General features: G+C 30.7%; 2 protein-coding genes and 1 long non-coding RNA gene across 3 annotated transcripts; 2 read left to right on the top strand and 1 right to left on the bottom strand.

Annotated features, from left to right (window-relative positions):
* The first annotated feature begins 4,893 nt into the window (after window positions 1–4,893).
* Window positions 4,894–5,466, top strand: LOC149881516 (uncharacterized). The gene is made up of 3 exons (XR_016445395.1): window positions 4,894–5,058; window positions 5,132–5,152; window positions 5,361–5,466. It is a non-coding gene; the product is annotated as an uncharacterized LOC149881516 (long non-coding RNA).
* A 15,120-nt stretch (window positions 5,467–20,586) lies between these two features.
* On the bottom strand, window positions 20,587–21,528 carry LOC149881517 (uncharacterized). The gene has a single exon (XM_090068002.1). The coding sequence runs from the start codon at window positions 21,526–21,528 to the stop codon at window positions 20,587–20,589; it is 942 nt and encodes a 313-aa protein (XP_089924128.1).
* On the top strand, window positions 21,048–23,993 carry LOC149881518 (uncharacterized). Its single transcript, XM_090069395.1, has 3 exons — window positions 21,048–22,117; window positions 22,208–23,078; window positions 23,148–23,993. Exons 2-3 carry the CDS (start codon window positions 22,947–22,949, stop codon window positions 23,406–23,408), a joined length of 393 nt encoding a protein of 130 aa, XP_089925521.1. The 5' UTR covers window positions 21,048–22,117; window positions 22,208–22,946; the 3' UTR covers window positions 23,409–23,993.
* Window positions 23,994–26,424: the final 2,431 nt, after the last annotated feature.

Consider the following 26,424-nt stretch of genomic DNA (forward strand, 5'->3'; position numbering starts at 1 on the left):
TTTTTTTTTGGATAGTTTTGTTAAAAAATGTGAACTGCGTCTATAGAAAATAGTCAGCTATCTTTTGAATTTAATTCATTTATGATTGACCTATTTTCAAATTTGATATTAATTTTTGATAACTTTCATTGCTTTTTGATATTTTATTTATAATTTATTGCAATGCTCTATAAAAATAAAGTTAAGTTCATTTTTAAAACGTAATCCACATGCGATTATAGAAAATGGTCACAGTGTACAAAAGATATCGCTCCCAACACCCAGGGCCTCTCTCGGAGAGGTCCTTTAATAAGTGGTGTACCAATGGCGGTATAGATGAGCCGTCCTTTAAATGGAGGGCTCATCCATACCAGGGTTTTGGGAGACACCGAAGAAAAAGCAGCAACCAAAAGTTTGTATATGTCTTCTATCAGTGAAGATATTTATAACCTTTTTGTTGCCGCTTTTTTCACTTTTTTTTTATTATTGTAATTTTTTATTAATTTTCTTTAATAAAATATTTTGTTTATATGGTTTGTTTTTGTCTTTTTTAATTAAAATTTTATTTTTACCAATTAAACTTACTAATTAAACTTAGATATAGGTAACTTGAACCATTACTCAATCAGCATAACATGATATCATAAAATCACATTCTTTATAATGTAACATTCTTCATAATATAACAATATTTTGTTAAAAATAATTCATTGATAGTTTAATTTATTGAACTCTCTGCTTTTAAAATTTTCTATAAACCAAGTCAATATGTTTTGCTATATAAATGCAATTTATTTATATCTCAATTTGATTTTATCTTTTTTTATCGATTTATTGTTAGGCTATTTTAAGCATTAGTTATTTTGTTTTTTAGTTAGTATTTTAAATCTATTGTAATGTCTTTTAAATTAAACTAAATTCTACTAAGAGCCAAGATGAAATAACGTCATAAAACAAAACCGAGAAGCTGCATGACAGTAGCTTAAGTACAACAACAGGTTACCGAAACTCAGGTATATTGTCTTTCAGTTTGTTTGGTTTTTTCTTTTCTTTCTCTCCCTCTCTCTTCATTCTATGTCTACTTATATTTTACAATTTTTTATTTAGGCTTATCGTATGACGCATTAATGCAATATAAAAGATGAAAGTTTACATATTTTTAAATTTGTTATACACATGTTTGATTGTAAATTAACTTTTTTTTTGTGTAAAACGTATTTGTACTCAATGGCTTAGTTATTTTTTATAAATTTGTTAAGTAATGTGTATTTAACGTTTTAAAGTCAATTTCCTTTGTTAAAGAAACATGTAACAAGTAGCTATTAAATAATTAATAAATCAAGTATAAATTACGTTCGTTTTACGTTAATGTGATTAAATAAACTACATGATATAAAAATATAACAATATTTCCGATTTATTTTTCCGTCAATTTAAAGCATGTTGATGCGTTATTATTTTGTGTTAGTAACTAAAAACGAAATATGTTGAATTAAGTAATGTAGAGGAAAATGGTTTTCCCCGACTCTGATATGACTCATCTCATGTAAATTACGAAAATAATTTTAAGTAATTGGTAAATTATTTTACCTCCGCAAATTTTTTATTTTCTTTTTACAGATGGTTTAATCTTTACAATTTAAAGGGCAAAACCTTAACTAATATCTTAAAAGGGTATTAGTTAAGGTGTTGCAACTTAAAAATTGTGGAAAACAGCCACTATAAATTAAGTAACAGACCGACCATAACCCGTATTACGCACACCTATCCAAAAATGGTCCCAACCTCAATTTTGAAGACCGAAAAAACGACCGATGGGGCATTAATCTGCAATGTCTCAGATATCACAAGATGAAAAAATTAAAATCTAATTTCTATAGCCAAAGGAGTAAAACACATTTAAAGTTTATAGCAATTTGCGCAACTCATCGCACTTGGAGCCCCGTCGTAAATCTATTTTGTTTTTTTTTTTTCACCTTAGGGTTATGGAGTTTTTAAAAAATATCAAAAACTCTTCAAAAATATGTGTTGGCTATAACCTAACTAAAAATCAGCTCTTTAACACTTGTGGTTTGTGTACAGGGACCTAAAGTATAGGGTATGGCACTAAAAGCCTCTTTAAAAAGAGACAACGGATGCTTAACGTTTTTATTCTAACCTTATTATCGACTATGGAAGTTTCAAAATTTAATAGAATGAAGCCTTGGCATTTATCTTTCAGGCAAAAGAAATAAAAGCAAGATATCTTTTATCTGTGCAAATATATAGCTATTAAAGTAGGAATCTCGCCTTTGAAAAAACAGCCAAAATATAGCAGCTTTTTGTGGTTTTTATGCTTTTTAAAGATTCAAAGTTACATCAAATAACTAATTTAGTAACAACATCATGTCACTAGTGGATATGGGATTCTATGGTTCTTAGACTTCACATTTGTGTGTGCTTTGTCTGCAAAAAGAGTGCTATTTTTGTCCAAGTTTGCATAAAATATGGGGAAGAAAAGACAGTTAGAGGCATTTTTTCTAATTATTCTGAATTTAAAACACATAAAAACCTCTTTATATTTTAGTTGTTAAACCCACAGGTTTGCTTAGTTGTTTTTGTTTAAAATGAGTGAACAAATATTGGAAATACACACAATAATGGCAACTTTTTTTAATTTAAAAAAGAAATATATCTTTACTGAAATAGGTTTTAACAAGATATCAAACATATGAAAATCCCATTTAAACTTTATCTCCCATTGTAAAAACACATACAGACATGAAATGATTTCCTTTAAAAAATAATTATGGTGGTGTTGTGATGTTTATTACTTTTTCTTCAAATTGCTGTTGAGATTTTTTTATTTAGTGCTTGCAAAATAAGATATATACTTCTGATTAATTTGTTGTAAACTTACGATATTTTATGAAAATATAAATAAATTGACACAGTGTAAAATATAAACAAAAATTTTAAACAAGAACGAAATTCTAGAAATCACTGTTTAACTGCTTAAAAAAAAAGTTATTTAAAAAATCTAATTCAAAGATGCTTGCTCTTATAGTCAATGATACATTTCAGTAACTGGCCTTCCTAACGAGGGTGATCAGGGTTTCTTTTGTACCTAGCCCATTGAGCACTGAAGATTGAATGTAAGGCTTCTGTTGATTGCTCACTAAAAATGCCCAATCCTTTAAAGAAATAAATTCAGGAACATGGTAGAACACTGCATGGGCTTTTGGGGTGACTGAAACTGGGAGTTGAAGATATGTGTTCTTAAAGTCTTTGATATGTTGAACATATTCAGTATTTAATGTCCTTCCAAAACAGGAGCTAACAGCACTCTTAAAATGTTGGAATGTTTTCAGAAAACGAAGCATATGGTCTGCCTTTTCTCTTTCAATAATTTTTCGCAAAACATCCGTATTCTTCAAAAGCTGATGACAATCATTCCCAACAAACTCTCCACCATGATAAGGTTGTAATTTCAATTTGAGAAGTAATGGCCAATCTTTGCCTTTAGGCCATATCTTTAGCAAAAATTTGTAACAATTCCAAGGAGACGGTGAAGTTCCATTGGGGGAATAAACTCAATAACTTGTTTGAGATCTTCTTGGTCAAACAATTGGTTATGAACAACATTATGAAAATCCTTTACACACATTTTTCCATTCTCTTTCTCAATGAATGCTTTGTATTGCATCCTAATGGATTTGAAGTTTCTTGGAGTTCCCTGTTCTTTGAGGTCACTAGATTTAATATCACACCAACAGCAAGGGTGCTTGCTTGAGTGAGACTGAATGCCACAGATGATATTGGCTAACTTCATGTCACATGCAATAAAGAAAGGCGCATCAATTTTCCCAAATAAACTTAAAATTTTTTTGACATAAGTTTCAAAAGTTTCTGAAACATTTTCAGAAACAGCAACAAGTAGCTGACGCTTGGCAATTCTTACTTTCCCATGTTCTATAGTCAGTAAGCTTTTGTCATTTAAGGCTGAACTTGTTTTGGCAGTTTGACATCCACCATTGGAGATAACAATCAAGCTGAACTTGAGGAAAGTTCCTCCACCATCAATACCTAGTTTGATGAGAGGCGGTGAAGTGGTTCCTCTAACTCTGAGAATTGTGTTATAAAAATCCCCTAAACTCTTGCAGTAAACAACCTTTGCCAAATAATCAGTTTTTGTTGATGGCCTTGTAAGTGAGATTTTGGAAAGTTTGAATAAACTTTCAACTTTTCGACCAGCCAATGTAAAATTTTCCCTAAATTTTGTTTCAACAGTTTTTGAATTTGTAGTCTTGTTTAATGTTACAGCCAGTTCTTGCATCTTTTTATTTGAAAGACCAGTATTGATTTGAACTTGAATCATGTCCAAAGTATTTAGAGAAGTTCTTGATATGCACTGAGCTCTGGAGGGACCTGGAGTGATTGTTAAAGCTCTACCTCTTTCTATGCTCAACCTAATAGTGTGTAATTGAATTGCGTGAAGAAACTATTTACGGCGGATTTGATTGACGTAGTTTATTTGATATGTTGTAAATATAGTTTAAGCGGTTTATTTTATGAGCATATTTGAGATTCTTTGTATAGTATAAATTGAAGGAAAACTTTTTGTAAAGAGAGAATTTTCTGAATCAGCATAAAGTTCTCTATCATAATCAAAAATAAAAAAAAAGGGGGGGGGGGGGAGAAACTGCAGTAGCGCCTTATATCTGTACCTCAAAAGTCCAAGGTCAGTTTTAACACTGTAGAAATTGTCCAGGAGAGAAAAAATAGTAAAATAATTAGTCTTTATTGGCTTATTCTTGATGGTTAAATTTGTTATTTTTTCGTGTTTTATTTAATTTTTCTTGAGGCACATTAAATATATTTTTGAAAAAAATTAAAAGTAAAAAATTCAAAAAAGTGAAAAACCATTACTGAACAATCAACCTTTGTCTTCTGAGGTACAGATACTAAGATTTAAAGTTTATTTTAGTTTATACTTTTGGTTTAGTTTATAGTCAATTTTGGTTTAGTTTTTGTTTGTTTTAGCTTCAGTTGTCTTTTTTCTTACTTTAGACAACTTTATGGAGGAAATGAAAGAATTAGGTAAAAAATATTATAATATATTAATGTCAATATAATTTTATCAATTATTTTGAGGTATATTTTTTATCTTTAGTGTCTGGTAGAAGTACAACTGGTAGGACTGTGTTTTAAATTTTAAGTATTTTTTCTGGAGAAATATTTGTTATAGGTGAAAGAATTATTTAATTTATTAATATTATTAAGATAAATTCAAATATGACATCTTTCAACTTCGCATTTTACTCATTTTTATTAAGATTAAATTTTTTACCAGTTTAACTCTTTTTTATTTTTTTATTTTTTTATTTTTTAAACATTTTTAGCATCCTCTTCATCCTGTGAAAATGGTGAGGATATGCTTTATATTTTGATTAAATAAAATTGCAAATATTTTAAATTTTTATTATATCCTTCTATTTGTAATTTTAGATCCGTTAACTTTTGAGCAATACACTGTGACCATTTTCTATAGACGCATGTAAAATTTAGCGGATTTACAGTGCTACAGTGGTAATAAAATTGTTCTAATGGTACTTTTGAATAAGTATATGTAAGAAAACAATGATCCAGTATGCATTTAATTATTAACTATCTTGATTGTATTAAAATAATTAAATATTTAATATTCACGTGGCAATTTTCTATAGACGCACTAAAGTTTTTACGAGTTTTGTCGCAAATTTCTTATATTCTGTAGTATTTTTTATTTTGTGAGTCGAAATTAAGTTGAACTTAACCAAATGGCGAAACGAAAGGTCCTTACCAATATTGAGAAAGGTCAAATATTGGCTTATCATCGAGAAAAAGTTCCAAATCGAGAAATTGCTAGAAGATTGAAGAGATCAGATCACGTTATGCGTAATTTCTTGAAAAATCCAACAGATTAAGCAACAATCAAGAGGAAACCAAAGAAATCTAAGGTTTCAGACCGTAAAAAACGCAGGATTGTTCGACTCGCATCAAATTCCTCAAAAATTTTGAAAACAATTAAGTCAGATTTGAGTTTAAATGTTTGCAAGGAGACGATTAGGAAAGTTCTCAAAGACAGCCAACACATTGTAAGATCAAAAATGAATAAAGCACCAAATTTGAAGCCTGTTCACAAACAGAAACGGATGGAATTCGCCCGCGAAAACATGGCACGCGATTGGGAACAAGTAAGAAATTTTAGATTAAATTCTCATGAATACGTGAGATGTCTAAATAGCTGAATATTTTTGTTTTCAATACCAGGTGATTTTTTCGGACGAGAAAAAGTTTAATCTTGATGGGCCTGATGGTTTTAGTGGCTACTGGCGTGATTTGAGGAGAGAACCCAAATATTTTTCGACAAGGAATTTTGGTGGTGGATCTTTGATGGTTTGGCTTGGGTTTTGTGCAACAGGAAAGTTAAATTTAGCATTTACATCTTGCAAAATGAAAAGTTCTGAATACATTGATGTGCTAAAATTATGTTTGATTCCATTTCAAAACAAATATCGACGCAAAAAGTTTGTTTTTCAACAAGATAACGCCAGCATTCACACAAGTAACGAGACTAAAGCTTGGTTTGAAGCTAAAAAAATCGAGCAAATGTGGTGGCCTGCTCGCAGTCCAGATTTGAATCCTGTTGAAAACATCTGGAGAATCATTGTAAGACGTAACTATGCTGACGAGAAGCAATATAACTCTGTGACAGAGCTAAAGGAAGTGGTATCAGAATGCTGGGAAGATATGGAGCCAAAAGTGCTGGAAAACTTGGTGGGAAGTATGCCAAAACGAATTTATCAAGTAATTGAGCGCAAAGGAGGTCCAATCGAGTACTAAAAATGTGAGAAAAACATTTTTTTTTGGATAGTTTTGTTAAAAAATGTGAACTGCGTCTATAGAAAATAGTCAGCTATCTTTTGAATTTAATTCATTTATGATTGACCTATTTTCAAATTTGATATTAATTTTTGATAACTTTCATTGCTTTTTGATATTTTATTTATAATTTATTGCAATGCTCTATAAAAATAAAGTTAAGTTCATTTTTAAAACGTAATCCACATGCGATTATAGAAAATGGTCACAGTGTACAAAAGATATCGCTCCCAACACCCAGGGCCTCTCTCGGAGAGGTCCTTTAATAAGTGGTGTACCAATGGCGGTATAGATGAGCCGTCCTTTAAATGGAGGGCTCATCCATACCAGGGTTTTGGGAGACACCGAAGAAAAAGCAGCAACCAAAAGTTTGTATATGTCTTCTATCAGTGAAGATATTTATAACCTTTTTGTTGCCGCTTTTTTCACTTTTTTTTTATTATTGTAATTTTTTATTAATTTTCTTTAATAAAATATTTTGTTTATATGGTTTGTTTTTGTCTTTTTTAATTAAAATTTTATTTTTACCAATTAAACTTACTAATTAAACTTAGATATAGGTAACTTGAACCATTACTCAATCAGCATAACATGATATCATAAAATCACATTCTTTATAATGTAACATTCTTCATAATATAACAATATTTTGTTAAAAATAATTCATTGATAGTTTAATTTATTGAACTCTCTGCTTTTAAAATTTTCTATAAACCAAGTCAATATGTTTTGCTATATAAATGCAATTTATTTATATCTCAATTTGATTTTATCTTTTTTTATCGATTTATTGTTAGGCTATTTTAAGCATTAGTTATTTTGTTTTTTAGTTAGTATTTTAAATCTATTGTAATGTCTTTTAAATTAAACTAAATTCTACTAAGAGCCAAGATGAAATAACGTCATAAAACAAAACCGAGAAGCTGCATGACAGTAGCTTAAGTACAACAACAGGTTACCGAAACTCAGGTATATTGTCTTTCAGTTTGTTTGGTTTTTTCTTTTCTTTCTCTCCCTCTCTCTTCATTCTATGTCTACTTATATTTTACAATTTTTTATTTAGGCTTATCGTATGACGCATTAATGCAATATAAAAGATGAAAGTTTACATATTTTTAAATTTGTTATACACATGTTTGATTGTAAATTAACTTTTTTTTTGTGTAAAACGTATTTGTACTCAATGGCTTAGTTATTTTTTATAAATTTGTTAAGTAATGTGTATTTAACGTTTTAAAGTCAATTTCCTTTGTTAAAGAAACATGTAACAAGTAGCTATTAAATAATTAATAAATCAAGTATAAATTACGTTCGTTTTACGTTAATGTGATTAAATAAACTACATGATATAAAAATATAACAATATTTCCGATTTATTTTTCCGTCAATTTAAAGCATGTTGATGCGTTATTATTTTGTGTTAGTAACTAAAAACGAAATATGTTGAATTAAGTAATGTAGAGGAAAATGGTTTTCCCCGACTCTGATATGACTCATCTCATGTAAATTACGAAAATAATTTTAAGTAATTGGTAAATTATTTTACCTCCGCAAATTTTTTATTTTCTTTTTACAGATGGTTTAATCTTTACAATTTAAAGGGCAAAACCTTAACTAATATCTTAAAAGGGTATTAGTTAAGGTGTTGCAACTTAAAAATTGTGGAAAACAGCCACTATAAATTAAGTAACAGACCGACCATAACCCGTATTACGCACACCTATCCAAAAATGGTCCCAACCTCAATTTTGAAGACCGAAAAAACGACCGATGGGGCATTAATCTGCAATGTCTCAGATATCACAAGATGAAAAAATTAAAATCTAATTTCTATAGCCAAAGGAGTAAAACACATTTAAAGTTTATAGCAATTTGCGCAACTCATCGCACTTGGAGCCCCGTCGTAAATCTATTTTGTTTTTTTTTTTCACCTTAGGGTTATGGAGTTTTTAAAAAATATCAAAAACTCTTCAAAAATATGTGTTGGCTATAACCTAACTAAAAATCAGCTCTTTAACACTTGTGGTTTGTGTACAGGGACCTAAAGTATAGGGTATGGCACTAAAAGCCTCTTTAAAAAGAGACAACGGATGCTTAACGTTTTTATTCTAACCTTATTATCGACTATGGAAGTTTCAAAATTTAATAGAATGAAGCCTTGGCATTTATCTTTCAGGCAAAAGAAATAAAAGCAAGATATCTTTTATCTGTGCAAATATATAGCTATTAAAGTAGGAATCTCGCCTTTGAAAAAACAGCCAAAATATAGCAGCTTTTTGTGGTTTTTATGCTTTTTAAAGATTCAAAGTTACATCAAATAACTAATTTAGTAACAACATCATGTCACTAGTGGATATGGGATTCTATGGTTCTTAGACTTCACATTTGTGTGTGCTTTGTCTGCAAAAAGAGTGCTATTTTTGTCCAAGTTTGCATAAAATATGGGGAAGAAAAGACAGTTAGAGGCATTTTTTCTAATTATTCTGAATTTAAAACACATAAAAACCTCTTTATATTTTAGTTGTTAAACCCACAGGTTTGCTTAGTTGTTTTTGTTTAAAATGAGTGAACAAATATTGGAAATACACACAATAATGGCAACTTTTTTTAATTTAAAAAAGAAATATATCTTTACTGAAATAGGTTTTAACAAGATATCAAACATATGAAAATCCCATTTAAACTTTATCTCCCATTGTAAAAACACATACAGACATGAAATGATTTCCTTTAAAAAATAATTATGGTGGTGTTGTGATGTTTATTACTTTTTCTTCAAATTGCTGTTGAGATTTTTTTATTTAGTGCTTGCAAAATAAGATATATACTTCTGATTAATTTGTTGTAAACTTACGATATTTTATGAAAATATAAATAAATTGACACAGTGTAAAATATAAACAAAAATTTTAAACAAGAACGAAATTCTAGAAATCACTGTTTAACTGCTTAAAAAAAAAGTTATTTAAAAAATCTAATTCAAAGATGCTTGCTCTTATAGTCAATGATACATTTCAGTAACTGGCCTTCCTAACGAGGGTGATCAGGGTTTCTTTTGTACCTAGCCCATTGAGCACTGAAGATTGAATGTAAGGCTTCTGTTGATTGCTCACTAAAAATGCCCAATCCTTTAAAGAAATAAATTCAGGAACATGGTAGAACACTGCATGGGCTTTTGGGGTGACTGAAACTGGGAGTTGAAGATATGTGTTCTTAAAGTCTTTGATATGTTGAACATATTCAGTATTTAATGTCCTTCCAAAACAGGAGCTAACAGCACTCTTAAAATGTTGGAATGTTTTCAGAAAACGAAGCATATGGTCTGCCTTTTCTCTTTCAATAATTTTTCGCAAAACATCCGTATTCTTCAAAAGCTGATGACAATCATTCCCAACAAACTCTCCACCATGATAAGGTTGTAATTTCAATTTGAGAAGTAATGGCCAATCTTTGCCTTTAGGCCATATCTTTAGCAAAAATTTGTAACAATTCCAAGGAGACGGTGAAGTTCCATTGGGGGAATAAACTCAATAACTTGTTTGAGATCTTCTTGGTCAAACAATTGGTTATGAACAACATTATGAAAATCCTTTACACACATTTTTCCATTCTCTTTCTCAATGAATGCTTTGTATTGCATCCTAATGGATTTGAAGTTTCTTGGAGTTCCCTGTTCTTTGAGGTCACTAGATTTAATATCACACCAACAGCAAGGGTGCTTGCTTGAGTGAGACTGAATGCCACAGATGATATTGGCTAACTTCATGTCACATGCAATAAAGAAAGGCGCATCAATTTTCCCAAATAAACTTAAAATTTTTTTGACATAAGTTTCAAAAGTTTCTGAAACATTTTCAGAAACAGCAACAAGTAGCTGACGCTTGGCAATTCTTACTTTCCCATGTTCTATAGTCAGTAAGCTTTTGTCATTTAAGGCTGAACTTGTTTTGGCAGTTTGACATCCACCATTGGAGATAACAATCAAGCTGAACTTGAGGAAAGTTCCTCCACCATCAATACCTAGTTTGATGAGAGGCGGTGAAGTGGTTCCTCTAACTCTGAGAATTGTGTTATAAAAATCCCCTAAACTCTTGCAGTAAACAACCTTTGCCAAATAATCAGTTTTTGTTGATGGCCTTGTAAGTGAGATTTTGGAAAGTTTGAATAAACTTTCAACTTTTCGACCAGCCAATGTAAAATTTTCCCTAAATTTTGTTTCAACAGTTTTTGAATTTGTAGTCTTGTTTAATGTTACAGCCAGTTCTTGCATCTTTTTATTTGAAAGACCAGTATTGATTTGAACTTGAATCATGTCCAAAGTATTTAGAGAAGTTCTTGATATGCACTGAGCTCTGGAGGGACCTGGAGTGATTGTTAAAGCTCTACCTCTTTCTATGCTCAACCTAATAGTGTGTAATTGAATTGCGTGAAGAAACTATTTACGGCGGATTTGATTGACGTAGTTTATTTGATATGTTGTAAATATAGTTTAAGCGGTTTATTTTATGAGCATATTTGAGATTCTTTGTATAGTATAAATTGAAGGAAAACTTTTTGTAAAGAGAGAATTTTAAGGAGAAGAGAAAATGTAGAGCTGAAACGTTGTGTTCGCTGCGAGAAAACAACAAGCTAACCGGGCACATGATGGAGCCATCTTCGAATAATTAGAACATCTTTGAAAAATACGATGGTATATCCGATGCCGCAATTTGGTCGCAGCGAACCAAAGTTGTTGCAGAGAAGCAACGCGTTGAGTTGACAGTGCTCTTTCCAGTTTTGTTGCGAAGTAATACTTAGTCTTCGATTGTTTGTGAGTAGAAGATAAGAAGGATGTGAAGAGAATCGAAGATGTTTATTTATCGAGTTTTTCCTTCGGATGCCTACGTGGCATGATTTGTGTACGAAGCAGAAGATGAGAGATGAGGAACAAATGGATGTCTCTTTTGCTGATCTAAAACGTTTCTCGTGTTTGGCAGAGTAGCCTGACGAGAGGGTGCGACTGGCGTTGTAGTTGGATTGCCAGAAGCGGTATTTGAGATTTGGATCCGCAAAAGAAACAATTGTTGTGATGTTCCGCAAAGCAAGAGTTGCTTTGAATTAAATGTGATCCCGAAGGATCAAGGAGGAGTGTAATTGAATTGCGTGAAGAAACTATTTACGGCGGATTTGATTGACGTAGTTTATTTGATATGTTGTAAATATAGTTTAAGCGGTTTATTTTATGAGCATATTTGAGATTCTTTGTATAGTATAAATTGAAGGAAAACTTTTTGTAAAGAGAGAATTTTAAGGAGAAGAGAAAACGTAGAGCTGAAACGTTGTGTTCGCTGCGAGAAAACAACATAGTGGCCTGTGGAGAAGATACATTTTCAGTTACTGCAGAGGACGCAATTTTTTCAGAAGTTCTGGATTCAGTTGCTACCGTTTTTTTTAAATTTTCAAACATGGTGGCTTGTGAACAATTATGTGTTATTCCTCTTTTGACTGCACTGAGACAGTTTGAGCATAGTTTATCAAAGCTACTTGATGATTCTTTCAAATCTTGATCGGTTGAAAAAGTGAGCTTTGTAGAATGTCCTTTTAGTAGGCCAACCTGGCAAATTAAACAATTACAAGAATCAAACCCTCTGGTCTGTGGTCTAATAATCACTTGTTAAAGTCATGAAGCTTGGGAAGAGGCAAGTTTCTATCTCCTTTGCCATGTTTTTGTACCATTGCTCTGCAGGAATTGCATATCCCCAATGGAACTCTATCATCCTTAAAATCAATGGAGTTTCCAGAAAAAATACCTAGTATTCTTTTTTTGTTGAAATCAGAAAAACGCCTGTCACATTTTGAAAAACAAAAGAAGCATACAGATTGCCGACAATCTTGATGAGTTTTTCTTTTATATAGCTTTTCAGTGCTTAAAAAATTGATCTTTGAAAAAAAAATTCAGTACAAGCTTGTGTTGATAAAAAATCTTTTTAGTTGTTTAGACTGTTGACTGCTTAAATGTAATTACTTTGATGCTTTTTCCAGATATAAGAAACATTTGTTTACACATTTTTAAATAGTCGAAAAAAACTTGGCCAAAGCAATGAAAGATTTTAGGAGATACTTCAATACAAGAAAAAAACCACAACAAGATTAGACATATTTGATTTAAATAAAAAAAAACTTGATTCTAGAATTAACTTTGAAACTATTTTATAAATTCCAATTAATTTTGAATTAACGATTGTGAAGTAATTTTAACAATATGAAAAAAAGTTTTTATTATATCAAATATTTGTTCACTCATTTTAAACAAAAACAACTAAGCAAACCTGTGGGTTTAACAACTAAAATATAAAGAGGTTTTTATGTGTTTTAAATTCAGAATAATTAGAAAAAATGCCTCTAACTGTCTTTTCTTCCCCATATTTTATGCAAACTTGGACAAAAATAGCACTCTTTTTGCAGACAAAGCACACACAAATGTGAAGTCTAAGAACCATAGAATCCCATATCCACTAGTGACATGATGTTGTTACTAAATTAGTTATTTGATGTAACTTTGAATCTTTAAAAAGCATAAAAACCACAAAAAGCTGCTATATTTTGGCTGTTTTTTCAAAGGCGAGATTCCTACTTTAATAGCTATATATTTGCACAGATAAAAGATATCTTGCTTTTATTTCTTTTGCCTGAAAGATAAATGCCAAGGCTTCATTCTATTAAATTTTGAAACTTCCATAGTCGATAATAAGGTTAGAATAAAAACGTTAAGCATCCGTTGTCTCTTTTTAAAGAGGCTTTTAGTGCCATACCCTATACTTTAGGTCCCTGTACACAAACCACAAGTGTTAAAGAGCTGATTTTTAGTTAGGTTATAGCCAACACATATTTTTGAAGAGTTTTTGATATTTTTTAAAAACTCCATAACCCTAAGGTGAAAAAAAAAAACAAAATAGATTTACGACGGGGCTCCAAGTGCGATGAGTTGCGCAAATTGCTATAAACTTTAAATGTGTTTTACTCCTTTGGCTATAGAAATTAGATTTTAATTTTTTCATCTTGTGATATCTGAGACATTGCAGATTAATGCCCCATCGGTCGTTTTTTCGGTCTTCAAAATTGAGGTTGGGACCATTTTTGGAACGGTTTTTGGAACGGAAAGTGCTCTAATTCGAAATCAAAGTTTAAAAAAATTTCACTAAAAACCCTAATATTCGCCATTTTTTTTCAAAACGCTTTCATTTTTAACGAAAATTAATTAGCGTTACATTGCGCAATGAACAGACATGGTTTCCATCAGCCTTTTCACTATTATTTTAAAGTATTATAACGAAAGTGTTATAACGAAATAAAATTAATGAAAAATTTCAAACAAAGGTTGAAAATGGAATTTGAGAATTTAGACAAATTGATGAATAATTATCATTGTATCGTACGCTGGTTTTTTTTTATTAAAAAGAACAGTTTGAAGGTTACATTTTCTAAATTTTACATGTGAGAAAACAACAATGAAATAAGTTTCAAAAGTTCTTCTTTTAGGAAGAAAAAACTGTTGAACTCTTTTTTAAAATTTATTACAAAAGTACATTACTTGCAATAAAGTTTATTCTCTAATATATTAATAAACGGCTATTTTCATTGCCTCAAAAAATAGATAAACATACTTTTACGACTTTTTTAACATAAAAACCATGCTACTAATGTATTGCTTTTCTCAGCAAAAAGATCATTAACTTATTATTTTCAAAATGACGAATATAAGGGTTTTTAGTGAGATTTTTTACAACTTTGACTTCGAATTAGAGCACTTTCCGTTGATTTTCAGGTCTATATTTTTACATTTTTCTGAATCAGTATAATATTTCTATCATAATCAATGATTAAAAAAAAATGGGGGCGGGGGGGGGGAACGTAGTAGTGCCGCTATATCTTCATTTCTAGATGATAATATAAAATCTTTATTAGATCTTCATTCTGTTGATGATGATTTTTCGTTCTATAAGTTTCTTTTTTAACATTTCAAAATCTAGTTGATCGTTCTTTTATACTTCGCTGACGTTGCTTTTTCTCGCATTTTCTATAGTTCAAATTTTGTCAGTAAAGTAATGAAAATATTTAGGAAAAATTTTAAACCTGAAATTATGTAAAATGAAAATTTACTGAGAAAAGACCCGAGCAAATAAAGCCGAATACAAATAACCCGAAAATATAAGCTCGAATAAAAGTTCGGAAAAAAAAATGCCCGAAAGTCTATAAGAAATGTACGCGATTTGCAATTGAGACACTTACCCTAACCCTAACAGTAGCATGTTAAGTCTTACAATGTTAACACTGTGGGACACATCGTTAACACCATTATGAACAACCGATATGTTCGATATTCCGGACGGACTTATATTATCAATATCAATTAAAATTGCTAGATATCAGTAATTTGATTTTCCTACAGGTTACTTTGATATCTGGGGTGTTACGTGATGAGGCACAATATAAAGGATAAGTTGTAATGTGGGAAAAGGACCAACAATAGTTAATACATGTGCATTTATTTTTTAAACGCTAGAGTTAGAATTTTAATAAATGATTTTTTGTATAAAAGTAATCATTTCAAAGAATTCACGGCCTGGTTTTCATTTTGTTAGAATGAAGACTTTGAATAAAAGAACATGAGTATTCATTTGCATTTTATTTATAACGTCGAAAGGACTCGAAATTAGTTGTCTAGAATATCTTATAAGGTTTTTTTTTTTATTAAATAAGTTGAAAATATCTGTCAGTGACTTTTTAATAACGTAACTTTTAAAATAGTTAAGATTGTTTATTAGCAAAATGTATGGATTTAAAACTTTATTTTTATATCTAATACCTCAAGTTAACCCCCCGCAAATTTTTAATTTTGTTATGTATTTTTATTCTAAAACGAATATTTCTGAATAATTATTCTGTTTCTTCATTTATCAACATAAAATAGTAAAATAAGGATTATAAAAGTGTTATTGTGGTGTAATGATTGTTTATTAGGGATTTTGAATCAAACGATGGGGTTTGGGTTAACCCTTACCCTAAACCTAACCCTTAGGGTCATGGGGTTAAGTCGGGTCTGTTGTTATTTTAAATTTTATTGGAAGTTTTGAGTCTTATTTAGGTTAATAAGGTGGATTTTTATTACCTTTTCGTATATGTGTTTAAATTTCAAATGTATTAGGGATTGCAAATAGGGATTTCAAATGTTTTAGATATTAGGAATCACAAATGGATTAAAAACGCTATTATTTAACTTTGGTAATTTATTTCTTCAAGCACTGTTGCAAATGTTCCATAATGTTTGCGCGTAGGCCATATATTCTCTTAGACTATCGTGGCAGACTTCGTTTTAGTATTTGGCTGCCATATCACGCAGTATGCAACGTAGTTCTTGCCAAGGAACATTGGCATAAAATTTGTGGAGACCTGTTTCAGCTTTTGCTGTTTTCCATTCTCTTTTGATAATGGATTCAGAAATGATCATGCTATGGGCGGTAAGAGCAATGGCCAGGAACGTAGTTCTTTTGTATTTTTAACCCCTTGGTTTATACCAATCAGTTTCATTTGGTATAATTAACTCATCTAAGTAATAAAAACATGTTTAGTTTAAGAAGCTTCTAACCTAATAAATATTGTTTTTCCATTCTAAACATACCACACTTTAACTTACCGACTGTTGACACTTCTCTGCTCACACTGACTTGCTTCGCTTGGGGTTTCACTTCTGAAAAAACTATTAGCCAGAAAGAAACAGTTAATAATATGCATTACTTAAAATTGCATTCAAATTCCAAACGTTTTTTTACTTATATACATTACCTGTTGACTTGCTTGTGAAGCTTACTTATTACTAAATTAGTATCAGACTTATTTGTTAAAACTGAAATAAGTTTTAGATAAACATAGTTGGGCGAGAGAAAAATAGAAAATTTAATAAATGAAAAGCGAATGTAAACAAAAAATTAGGATTTTAAATGCTTTACCTGCGTACTCTTCTTACTATTCTGACTTATTAATACTTCGACTTCCACTTATTAAAAAGTCAATATCTGAAATAAAAGCAGATTAAGCTGAAGGTAAATGTCTCAATGTTAATTAAATAAAAAAGTTAGTACATCTGAATTAAAACTTTAAATAATGTGTTGCCTGTTGGGTCAGCCTCTGGAACAGTTTCTTCAACGATGGCATTTCTCTTCATCACCAAATCTGTTTCTAAAACATACTAACGTTTTTAAATTGACGTTTAAATGGTGTTCAGTTAAAGAATAGTTATGAACTATACCTTCCACTTCTTCAGGAACTTGAATTGGGCATTAACGTTTGCCTCAAGATACTAAGCAAGTTCATCATCCTCATACTTAACCAAGCAAGTTCATCATCCTCATACTTAACCGAGAACTCCTCTTCAATGTGCTTGGAAGTTTGTGTAATCCAAGCTCTCAGATCTTTTGTTGTGTGGTTCTCGGTTTTTCTGTAGATGTTGAACTTCTCACCCACTCTCAAACTGATCGAAGCAGCAGCTCGATTGGCAAAGTGAGCAACATAAAACTTCTCAGTTGTGGATGGTTTGTTCTTCATGAATGTCGTAATGATAAAAAAAAATTCAATTATAAACTAGTTTATAGACATAAGCAACAGTGTGTAAGAGAACTACGGAAAACTCGCTTACTGTTGCAAACTCTGTCAAGTTTTCCTCTCCAATCCCACACATCTCTATTGCAATTGAGACTCTGATACGTGTGGGACAGATCCGTTTAAAGTCGCTTGCCGCAGTATACACTTCTGCCTTCGAGAAAAATTTCGACATTCCGTTTGAAAATGCGGAATGTGAAATCTTAGACTTTCCTTACTGTTCCGAAGAGTGGTTGCTTGGTAGAATCAGAGAAAGGACAGATAACTGGCACAAAGTCCATCACGAATTTTTACCAACTCGTGCATTAAAGGTTCATCAACAATGATCACTTTTGTTCCGTTGAGAAGAGATGTTTTGTATCGATCTGACTTGAAGCACCATGCGTCAGGGTATGTTTCATCCTGTACCATGGACTCAACGTCACTGCACATCATGTTGATAAGATTGGAGGCTCTTGTAGCATTAAACATGCATATCTGATGATAAGGAATAGGACACTTAAAAAAAAGAAGTTATAAAAAAAGTATGAAATAGGATTATGGTAAGGTATTATGACATAAGAGATTATGACATAAGAGATTATGACATAAGATATTATGACTTCCCCCGTAAATAGGATTATGACACAAATTCTGATTGGTTGATGTTGAAGTGAAAGTCGTAATATGATTGGTTGTCATCATATACCCCCGTTTCGGATTATCGCTAGTATAAGAGATGTGTTTGAGCGCATTCGAGTCAGTATAGCGATCGACGCCGCACCAGTTCCTGAATCCCTGTTGGAATTTTTTTTGAGTTATGGCTGTGAGTTCGACCTCCACTACGGTATTTTTGAGAGACGGAGAGGTAGAGATTCCTGTGGTGGACGTTAAAATTCAGAATATGATTCATTGGAAACCAATATAGGTACTAATACTAAATACTAGCAATAAGCAACCCGTAATACGGGTTATGGTCGATCTATTATTTATAGTGGCTGTCTTCCTTAACTTAAAGTTGCGAAACCTTAACTAATAACTTTTTAGAAAAACCCCTTCAAATTAAAAAAAAAAAGACCATATGTTAGAATAAAATAAAAAGGAAAGAGGAGGTTAAATAAGTTACAATTATTTAACATTATTTTAGTAATTTACACTTAACATAAGTCATATCTGGGTAATACACAGCCATTTGTCTCTACATTAATTAGTTCAACATATTGCGTTTTTAGTTACTGACACAAAATAAAAACGCGTCAACATGCTGTAAATTGACGAAAAAGTAAAGAGGAAATTGTACTATATTTTTTTAACATAAATTCTATTTAATCGAATTAATGTAAAGCGAACGAAAATTATACATGAGTTGTTAATTATTTGGTATCCACTTGTTACATGTTTCTTTAAATAAGAATATTGTCTCAAAAATAATAAAAGCATTTAATTTAATAAATTTATTATAAATAACTAAGGAATTTAGTACAAATTCGTTTCAATCAAAAAGTTAATTTACAATTAAACATGTGTTTAACAAATTTTAAAAAATGTAATCTATCATCTTTTATATTGCATTAATGCGTCATATGATAAACCTAAAAAAAAAATTGTAACAGATAAGTAGACAGAAGAAAGAAAGAAAGAAAGCAAACTGACAAACAATTTACCTGCTTTTCGATAACTTTTCATACTTGAACTACTGTCATGATGCAGCTTGTCGCAGTTGTTTTATGACACTATTTCATGTTGGATTTTTGTAAACTTTAGTTATAATCAAATTGAAATATTATTTAATAGCAGCTATATAGCTTTACATAGTCTTCGCTTATAGAAAATTTCATAAGATGATTCAATAAATTAATCTAGCAATTATCTATTTTTAACAATATTTTGTTATATTATTAAGGAAATGATAACAAAAAACTTTTTCGATGATTGGGTAATAAATCAATTTAATTATATTTATGTTTAATTGGTGAAAATCAAATAAAGTATTAATTGAAAAAAGAGAAATACAAATTAAATTTTCATCTTTTATTATTAAAATTAATTATAAAAAAAATAAATTAAAAAAAAAAAATTAAAAAAAAAAGCGGTTTTTTAAAAATGTGAAATAAACAGCAATAAACAGCAACAAAAAAGTGGCGCTACTCGACTTTCTCCCCCCCCCCCCCTATTTTTATGATTTATTCTGATAAAGAATTTTATGCTGATTAAGAATCGTATAAAAACATGGGTCTCAAAATCAATGGAAAGTGCTCTAATCTGAAGTTGAAAGTACAAAAATATACGACAAATCTCTAATATTCGCCATCTTGAAAAAACTAATTCTACGGTTGGTTTTATTTTCAAAAGCAAAAAATGCCAGCCCGGTTTTTACAACAAAAAAAAATTTTTTTAGGTTTAATATGAACGGCTAAGTTCCCTCGAGTATACACTTTTTTTTTTTTTTTAAATAAGAAAGTAGTACTTAAATCTTAAGAAACTATTAGTATTTAGTTACTTTTCGATAAGAAACTTATTTTATTAAGGTTCGAGGAACATCTCCTAATTTGTGTTCTGTTCAGGGACAAACCTTAGGATTATATGACAGTGATGGAATTCAAGCTATTTTAGCTGACAATAAAACGTGATAACATGTTTTCAAAGTTCATTTTATGTACTTTTTCTCACTTTCGATAATTAAGCAACTTTTACTACTTTTTAGTATTAGAGTTGAAAAAATGTACTCTTAAAATAAGAAACTTTCTAGTACAAGCTCATTTGCTTCGTTTCTTATGTGTAATCGGACAGAAAAACTAGCTATAAAGCGTGTTACTCTTGCGAAACATGATTCCTTTTTATGAATTTTAAATTTATAAGAGATTTTATGACAATTCTCAGATAATATTAAATCTTTAATAATAAAGAAAGAGTAATTGAAAAGACAAACTTCCTTCGAATAATAAAAATAGAATTCCTTATGTTCTTTGCAAAAATGTTTTTAGTGAATGTAAGTGGCTATGAAAATAGCCGTTTTTTTGATTTACCCAGTCCTCGGCATGAATTATAATGCTAGTAACGTTTAATGCACACAGTAAGCTTTCGAGGAAGTCAAACAGGATACGCTGCCACAACCTGATCCCAAAAATGAAAAAACCGATGTTCGGGGAATCTCTGCATCCACATAAATTCAGACAAATAGTTAGCTATCATTTCACGGTTAGTTGGTCTCATCATTGATTTGATTTTTGCTTTCGCTCGACACCACATAGCTTCTACATGATTTGTTGTCACGCCAGTCAGAGGTTCTACAAAGTTTCGAGTGTGGTTGACAGTGCCATGTAAATATGCAGGAGCTTGCAAATCATTATAAGCTGCCCACATATCACTCCAGACAATAGAGCCAGGAAGTATCCATTGATTTATGATTGGAATCAATGTTGCAGAGTCGCGATTTTGGACGGGAATTAAAAAGCCTTTTTTAGTAGCAGGTTCATATCCGCCAAATATCCACTGCTGTGGGATTACTTTACCAACGTGATACTTCCTTCGACAGAAAACAGATTCATCTATTTCAACAATGCACCCTGGACCACCTATTGGATCAGGGTTATTGATAAAATATGAGAAACAAATATCTCTGCAAAATTGATTCCAATCAACAATGGTGTCATCGCTTCCTATGTTAAGCTCTTGCCTTATATCGCTAATTGATAATCCCCGACTCTTACCTGCACTTCTACCCCAAACGTAAGTTAATCCTAATATTTGCCAAAGTTGTAGGTGGGATTTCTCAAAAAAGCTGCCTTTTCTTATGCTGAAGGTTCTTTTGCACCGCTTAACTTGACATCTCCAAATGAACTGATCGATTGATCCATTCTTCACTTGCTGTGTGCAGGCCACGTTACATACACTACAACGCATACTTTCGGCGAGTAAACCATAAGTTCTGCACCAGTGGATTGTAGCTTCAATGTTGTATTTGAATTTTGCTCCTATTTCTGTTAAGGAAAGAGAGTCAAATTCGTTTATTGTTGGTCTTCGAAGGGCCATGATATTAAGATAAATAAACTTACTAGACAGTTAGTACTGAAACATTCCTTTTTATATGACAGTTACAATAAAAATAATTTTTCACGGGGGGTTAACTTAAAGTATTAGAAAAAAAATCAACAGTTTGAAATATGAACATTTGATGATAAATATATGAACCATTACCAAATAATTAAGTAATTTTTTATATAAACCGTAATCCGTAATCCGTAATCGTAATCCAAAAGTCGCAACCGGATTGGTTGAATTAGACAACAGGATTGGTTCCCCTGATTGATATTAGACGTTATGATTGGTTGGTGTAAAACGAAAGTCGCAACATGATTGGTTGATTTTATTTTCCCCTGATCGGGATTACGCGTAGTATATAAGTTGTGTTTCAGTTCATTCTGGTCAGTACAGCGATCTACGCCACACGAGATCCGGAACCCCTACTCAAATTTTTTTTAACATGGCTGTTAGTTCTACAACCACAACTGTAAAAATCGAAGATGGCGAAGTTGAGATGCCAATGGAAGAACGACCCTCGGTTAGTATAACCGAGTTGCTCAACCGGTTGCGTTCGGCACCGGTTTATTTGCCTGTGCAGGTATAATTATCTACTATATATCCTATATTAAATATATATAAGAAATAAATATATATGGTGTATAAATAGATAAAGAAATATGCTTTTTAGGTGCCATTGATTAATTCCACCTTCCAAGAGGAAGATGTCATTTTAGTGAATACTGATTCGGAAGAGTCCGATTTTTTAATAGAAACGGAAGACTCGAACTCAGAAGAATCGGAATCGGAGAGTGATCATGATAATCATGATCCGGATTACGTACCTCATGTGAACGATTTTCAGATTGTTTTGAACCCTGTAATGAGGTTGAATAGACACAGAAGATGATTTTTTATATTGTATCATTGTTTATTAAAAAAAATAAATTTACAAAATTTCAAAATTTTTTTGTTCACATAATTAAAATACTTAATTAAACTAATAATAATATATCTTTGGTGGTATAGTGGTTAATATTCCCGACTGTCTATCGGGAGACTGGGGTTCGAATCCCCACCAAAGAGAATATTTTTTGAAATTTTTTATTTATTGTTTATTAATACGTCGTATGATGATAAGTATATGACCACTTTAATCTAATCATAAATACATACTTAAGGTAAATGATGACGTAAAGACTTGATTGACGTGAGAGATTATAATTGTGATTGATTGAAATGGAAAGGAGACTTGTGATTGGTTGATTGAAAAGGAAAGAAGGCTTGTGATTGGTAGAATTATTTTCCCCCTGAAAAGGATTATCGTTGGTATATAAGTTGTGTTTCGGTTCATTCTGGTCAGTACAGCGTTCGACGCTACACGACATCCAGAACCCCTGCTCAAATTTTTAATCATTTTTAATCAAGCCATGAGTGTTTCTTCAACAACAACAACTCTAAAATTGCAAGATGGAGAGGTGGAAGTTCCCGTAGAACATCGCGCTTGTGTAAATGAATTACTGTCTCGGTTGAGGTCAATTCCAGTACATTTACCAATCCAGGTATAATATATCGTTAGTTCTGTAGACTTGTATTGTTATTATTTGTGTGTAATGAGATATATTTTTTAGGTGAATAGTATCAGTTCCCCTATCAACATTGACGACGTCATCGAGGTCAACACCGATGACGAATTAGATTTTATAATGGAAGTAGAAGAAGAAGAAGAAGACCAAGAATCAGAAGAATCAGAAGAATCAGAATCAGAAGAATCTGAATCAGAAGAATCCGAATCGGATGGAGACTTGCGCGATCCGGATTACGTGCCAGGTGTTCGAGAGCTCCAAATAGTGTTGAATCCGGTTATGAGATTCAACAGAAATGGAAGATAATTATTATTTTTTGTAATTTTTATTTTAGAATAAAAAATGACTTTATTATGTACTTTGACATTTTTTATTACATAAAATTAAACTCTAAAAATATTAGGTCCTTGGTAGTATAGGGGTTAGTATACTCGACTGTCTATCGAGAGACTGGGGTTCGATTCCCCACCAAGGAGTGTACGTTTTTTATTTGTTGTGTAATACGTCTAATACGTCGTTTAAGATATTACGATCCATTGCTTTACGTTGTTGTTCGTCTTTTTGTAATATATCCGGCAGACGTTGAATAATATCTTTATCTATATGGACGGTATTTCCTTCGTCATCGTTTTGAATAATATATACATCTCCTCGGATATTTTTCAAAAGCGGATAATTTTTAACGTGTGCATTTCTTGGATAAGGAAACTGATTAACATCGAATAATACAACATGATGCGGAGATATAACAAGGTATTCTTCCATAGACGGTATTTTTCTGACGTTGACAAGTCTTGGTTTTCGCAACTCGCTCTTTGACAAATGAAGAATACGTACCATTTTATTATTAATACGCTAAAAAATGATAAAACAATATGGATATAAAATAAAGATGGGTTATGTTAAAAATGTAATTCAAAAATGAGTTAAATAATATCATTTTATAAAAACATTTAATTATATAAATATATTTTAATTAATTAACAAATAAAAATTACATTATAGTTAAAGATTAAAAATGGTGAGTGTAAAAGCACATCAAAGAAAACATCCAAAAAAACATAAAAAACATGTTTTTAAAAATAGAGGTAGTGGAAAACGAAAACATTCAAAGAAACATCGTAAACGCGGAAAAGGAATATTTAGTTCTTTGGGTAATATGGCTAAAACAGCCTTAAAGTCAGATATGGCTGGAAATTTACTTAATCAAGGATGTAATTATTTAGAACAAAAACGTCAAGCTATTCAATAATGGATTTGTAAAAAATAATAACATTGTAATAATTTATTTCATTTTTTTGTATAAAAAATAATGACAGTAATAATACAATATAAAACAAATACAAGGGTTGTTGTATAAATAAAAATTTTAAAATGTTCTTTTAGTTCACAATGTTTATGATTGGGAACAACTTCTACTATATCCAAAGATTGTTCAATGGTTGATGATAGGTTCAATATACCGAAATCGTAGAAATTCTATGACCTAATAAAAAGTCCATGTTAGTGCATTGGAATGCGGTTTTTGTGAGGTGTAGTATACTAAGGCGGTAGGGAATAAGTAAAAATAAAATCGATATTAGTGTTTATGTCGACGGTCTCGCTGTCCCAACCGGTGTATTAAAGTAATACGGTTCCAAAGGGGTGTATGAAAAAAAGTAAAAAACGGCAAAATTTAGTGTGATAAAAAACAAGAAAAGCGCAGTATACCGTATAGAGAGGAAATAGTTTTCATATTTGTGTATAAGTTAGTGTCGTAAAAGTGCGAGTGATAAAAGTGCGGTGAAAAAATAAAAGCGAAAAAATGGCACACTAGTGCAGTGGTTTTGGAGCATGTTGAATAGATCGTACGATGAAAAGGATCGGATTTCAAATTTCTATTAGCGTTGCATCTGGGATCAAAATCTTTTATAAGATTGGAAATATGGAGGAATGGACAAGGTGTAGCGAATGCCAAAAAACATTTTTAGAACGGCAATTGATTAGAGAATATTGCAAATTTTGTTTCTTGAAAGTAATGCGAATTCCGTGTGTTGAGGATGACGAAAAAAAAGTTAAAACGTATTATGATGTTTTTTGCAAAATGTGTCACCATAGGAATAACGGTCATGTGAAAATTCTCTGTACAAATTGCAACAGTTTGGTGTGTTTACGTAAAAAATGTTTATCTCTTCATTTTAAATTCCAAGTGCATGACGTCTAGATCGTATTATCAAAAGGTTCAAATTTCATTATAAATTGTTTTCCTTATGTCATATAGATTCAGTAAAAAAAAAAAATGGTTCGTGTTTTATATTTTCCAGAAAATCGAATTCATTGCAAACCTACGTTTCTTGATATAGATAATCTTTCGACGGATAAAGATTTAATCAATATTAGGTTATATTCTAGTCACGTGGTTTCATTTTCACCAGGCGCAATTATCGAAGAGTATCGCGAAGACCCCGACGAAAAAAGTTTGAAGTTTATAACTTTGACAAAAAAACAGGATGTTTATATTTCTAAGCCCGATGATGATAATAAGCTAAAGGATATAGAAGAAAATTTTTTGGAGGAACATTTCGAATTCAATGAGTACGGAACTGAAGAATACGTTTATATCGTTTCCGATTTCTGTTTATCCATAGAATAATTGTAGTAATAAAAAGTATAGTAGTAAACAACAAATTGTAATATAATTTCAAATTGTAATATAAAAAAAATATTCATGTACAAACACATACACACACTTATTTTTTTTGAAAATAAAACCAATGCTAAAGCAAATAAACGTTGTTTTTTTAATCTTGTTTTTTTTATTTAAAATCGGAGTTGAGAAAAAAAAAAAATGCGAAAAACAAAAAAAGCGATAGTACTTGTCCTATTATTATTATAAAATTATTGTTTTTATTGGTTTTTTGAAAAATATCAATTATTATCTTAATGATAATTATAAAATAACATTATATAATATACTTCTATCTATTTTATGTTTAGATAGAAGCAAAAACGATAAACTAAAAAAATTTATAAAAGATATTTGTGATATTTATATACAAAATATATGTTTTAGTACTGCTCAGCATTTTTATTTATAATATAATATTATATATTTTTCTTTTGATGCATAATTTAACAGAAAAAATATTTTAATAGCGCCGCCTAAAAAAGTAACTTAATTTAATTTATTTTTTTCTATGCTAATTTAAATTTGGTGCAAATTAGAATACGAAATAACATAATTATATGAAAAAATATATATAAGTTTATTTATATTACTAAAAATATATAATTAAATATAAATTTTAATAATATAAATAAACTTATATATATTTAATATATA

The sequence above is a fragment of the Hydra viridissima genome, unplaced genomic scaffold (assembly GCF_058129835.1).
Source record: "Hydra viridissima isolate aposymbiotic clone 2 unplaced genomic scaffold, HvirCarnegie_v1 scaffold_12, whole genome shotgun sequence".
NCBI classification, from domain to species: Eukaryota; Metazoa; Cnidaria; class Hydrozoa; order Anthoathecata; family Hydridae; genus Hydra; species Hydra viridissima.

Bases quoted from the DNA above. Each gene is read 5' to 3' on its own strand.
- LOC149881517 (XM_090068002.1), bottom strand. From the start codon at position 21,528: ATGGCCCTTCGAAGACCAACAATAAACGAATTTGACTCTCTTTCCTTA.
- LOC149881518 (XM_090069395.1), top strand. From the start codon at position 22,947: ATGAGTGTTTCTTCAACAACAACAACTCTAAAATTGCAAGATGGAGAG. The intron at 23,079-23,147 runs GTATAATATATC...TATATTTTTTAG, and splicing joins CAGTACATTTACCAATCCAG to GTGAATAGTATCAGTTCCCC.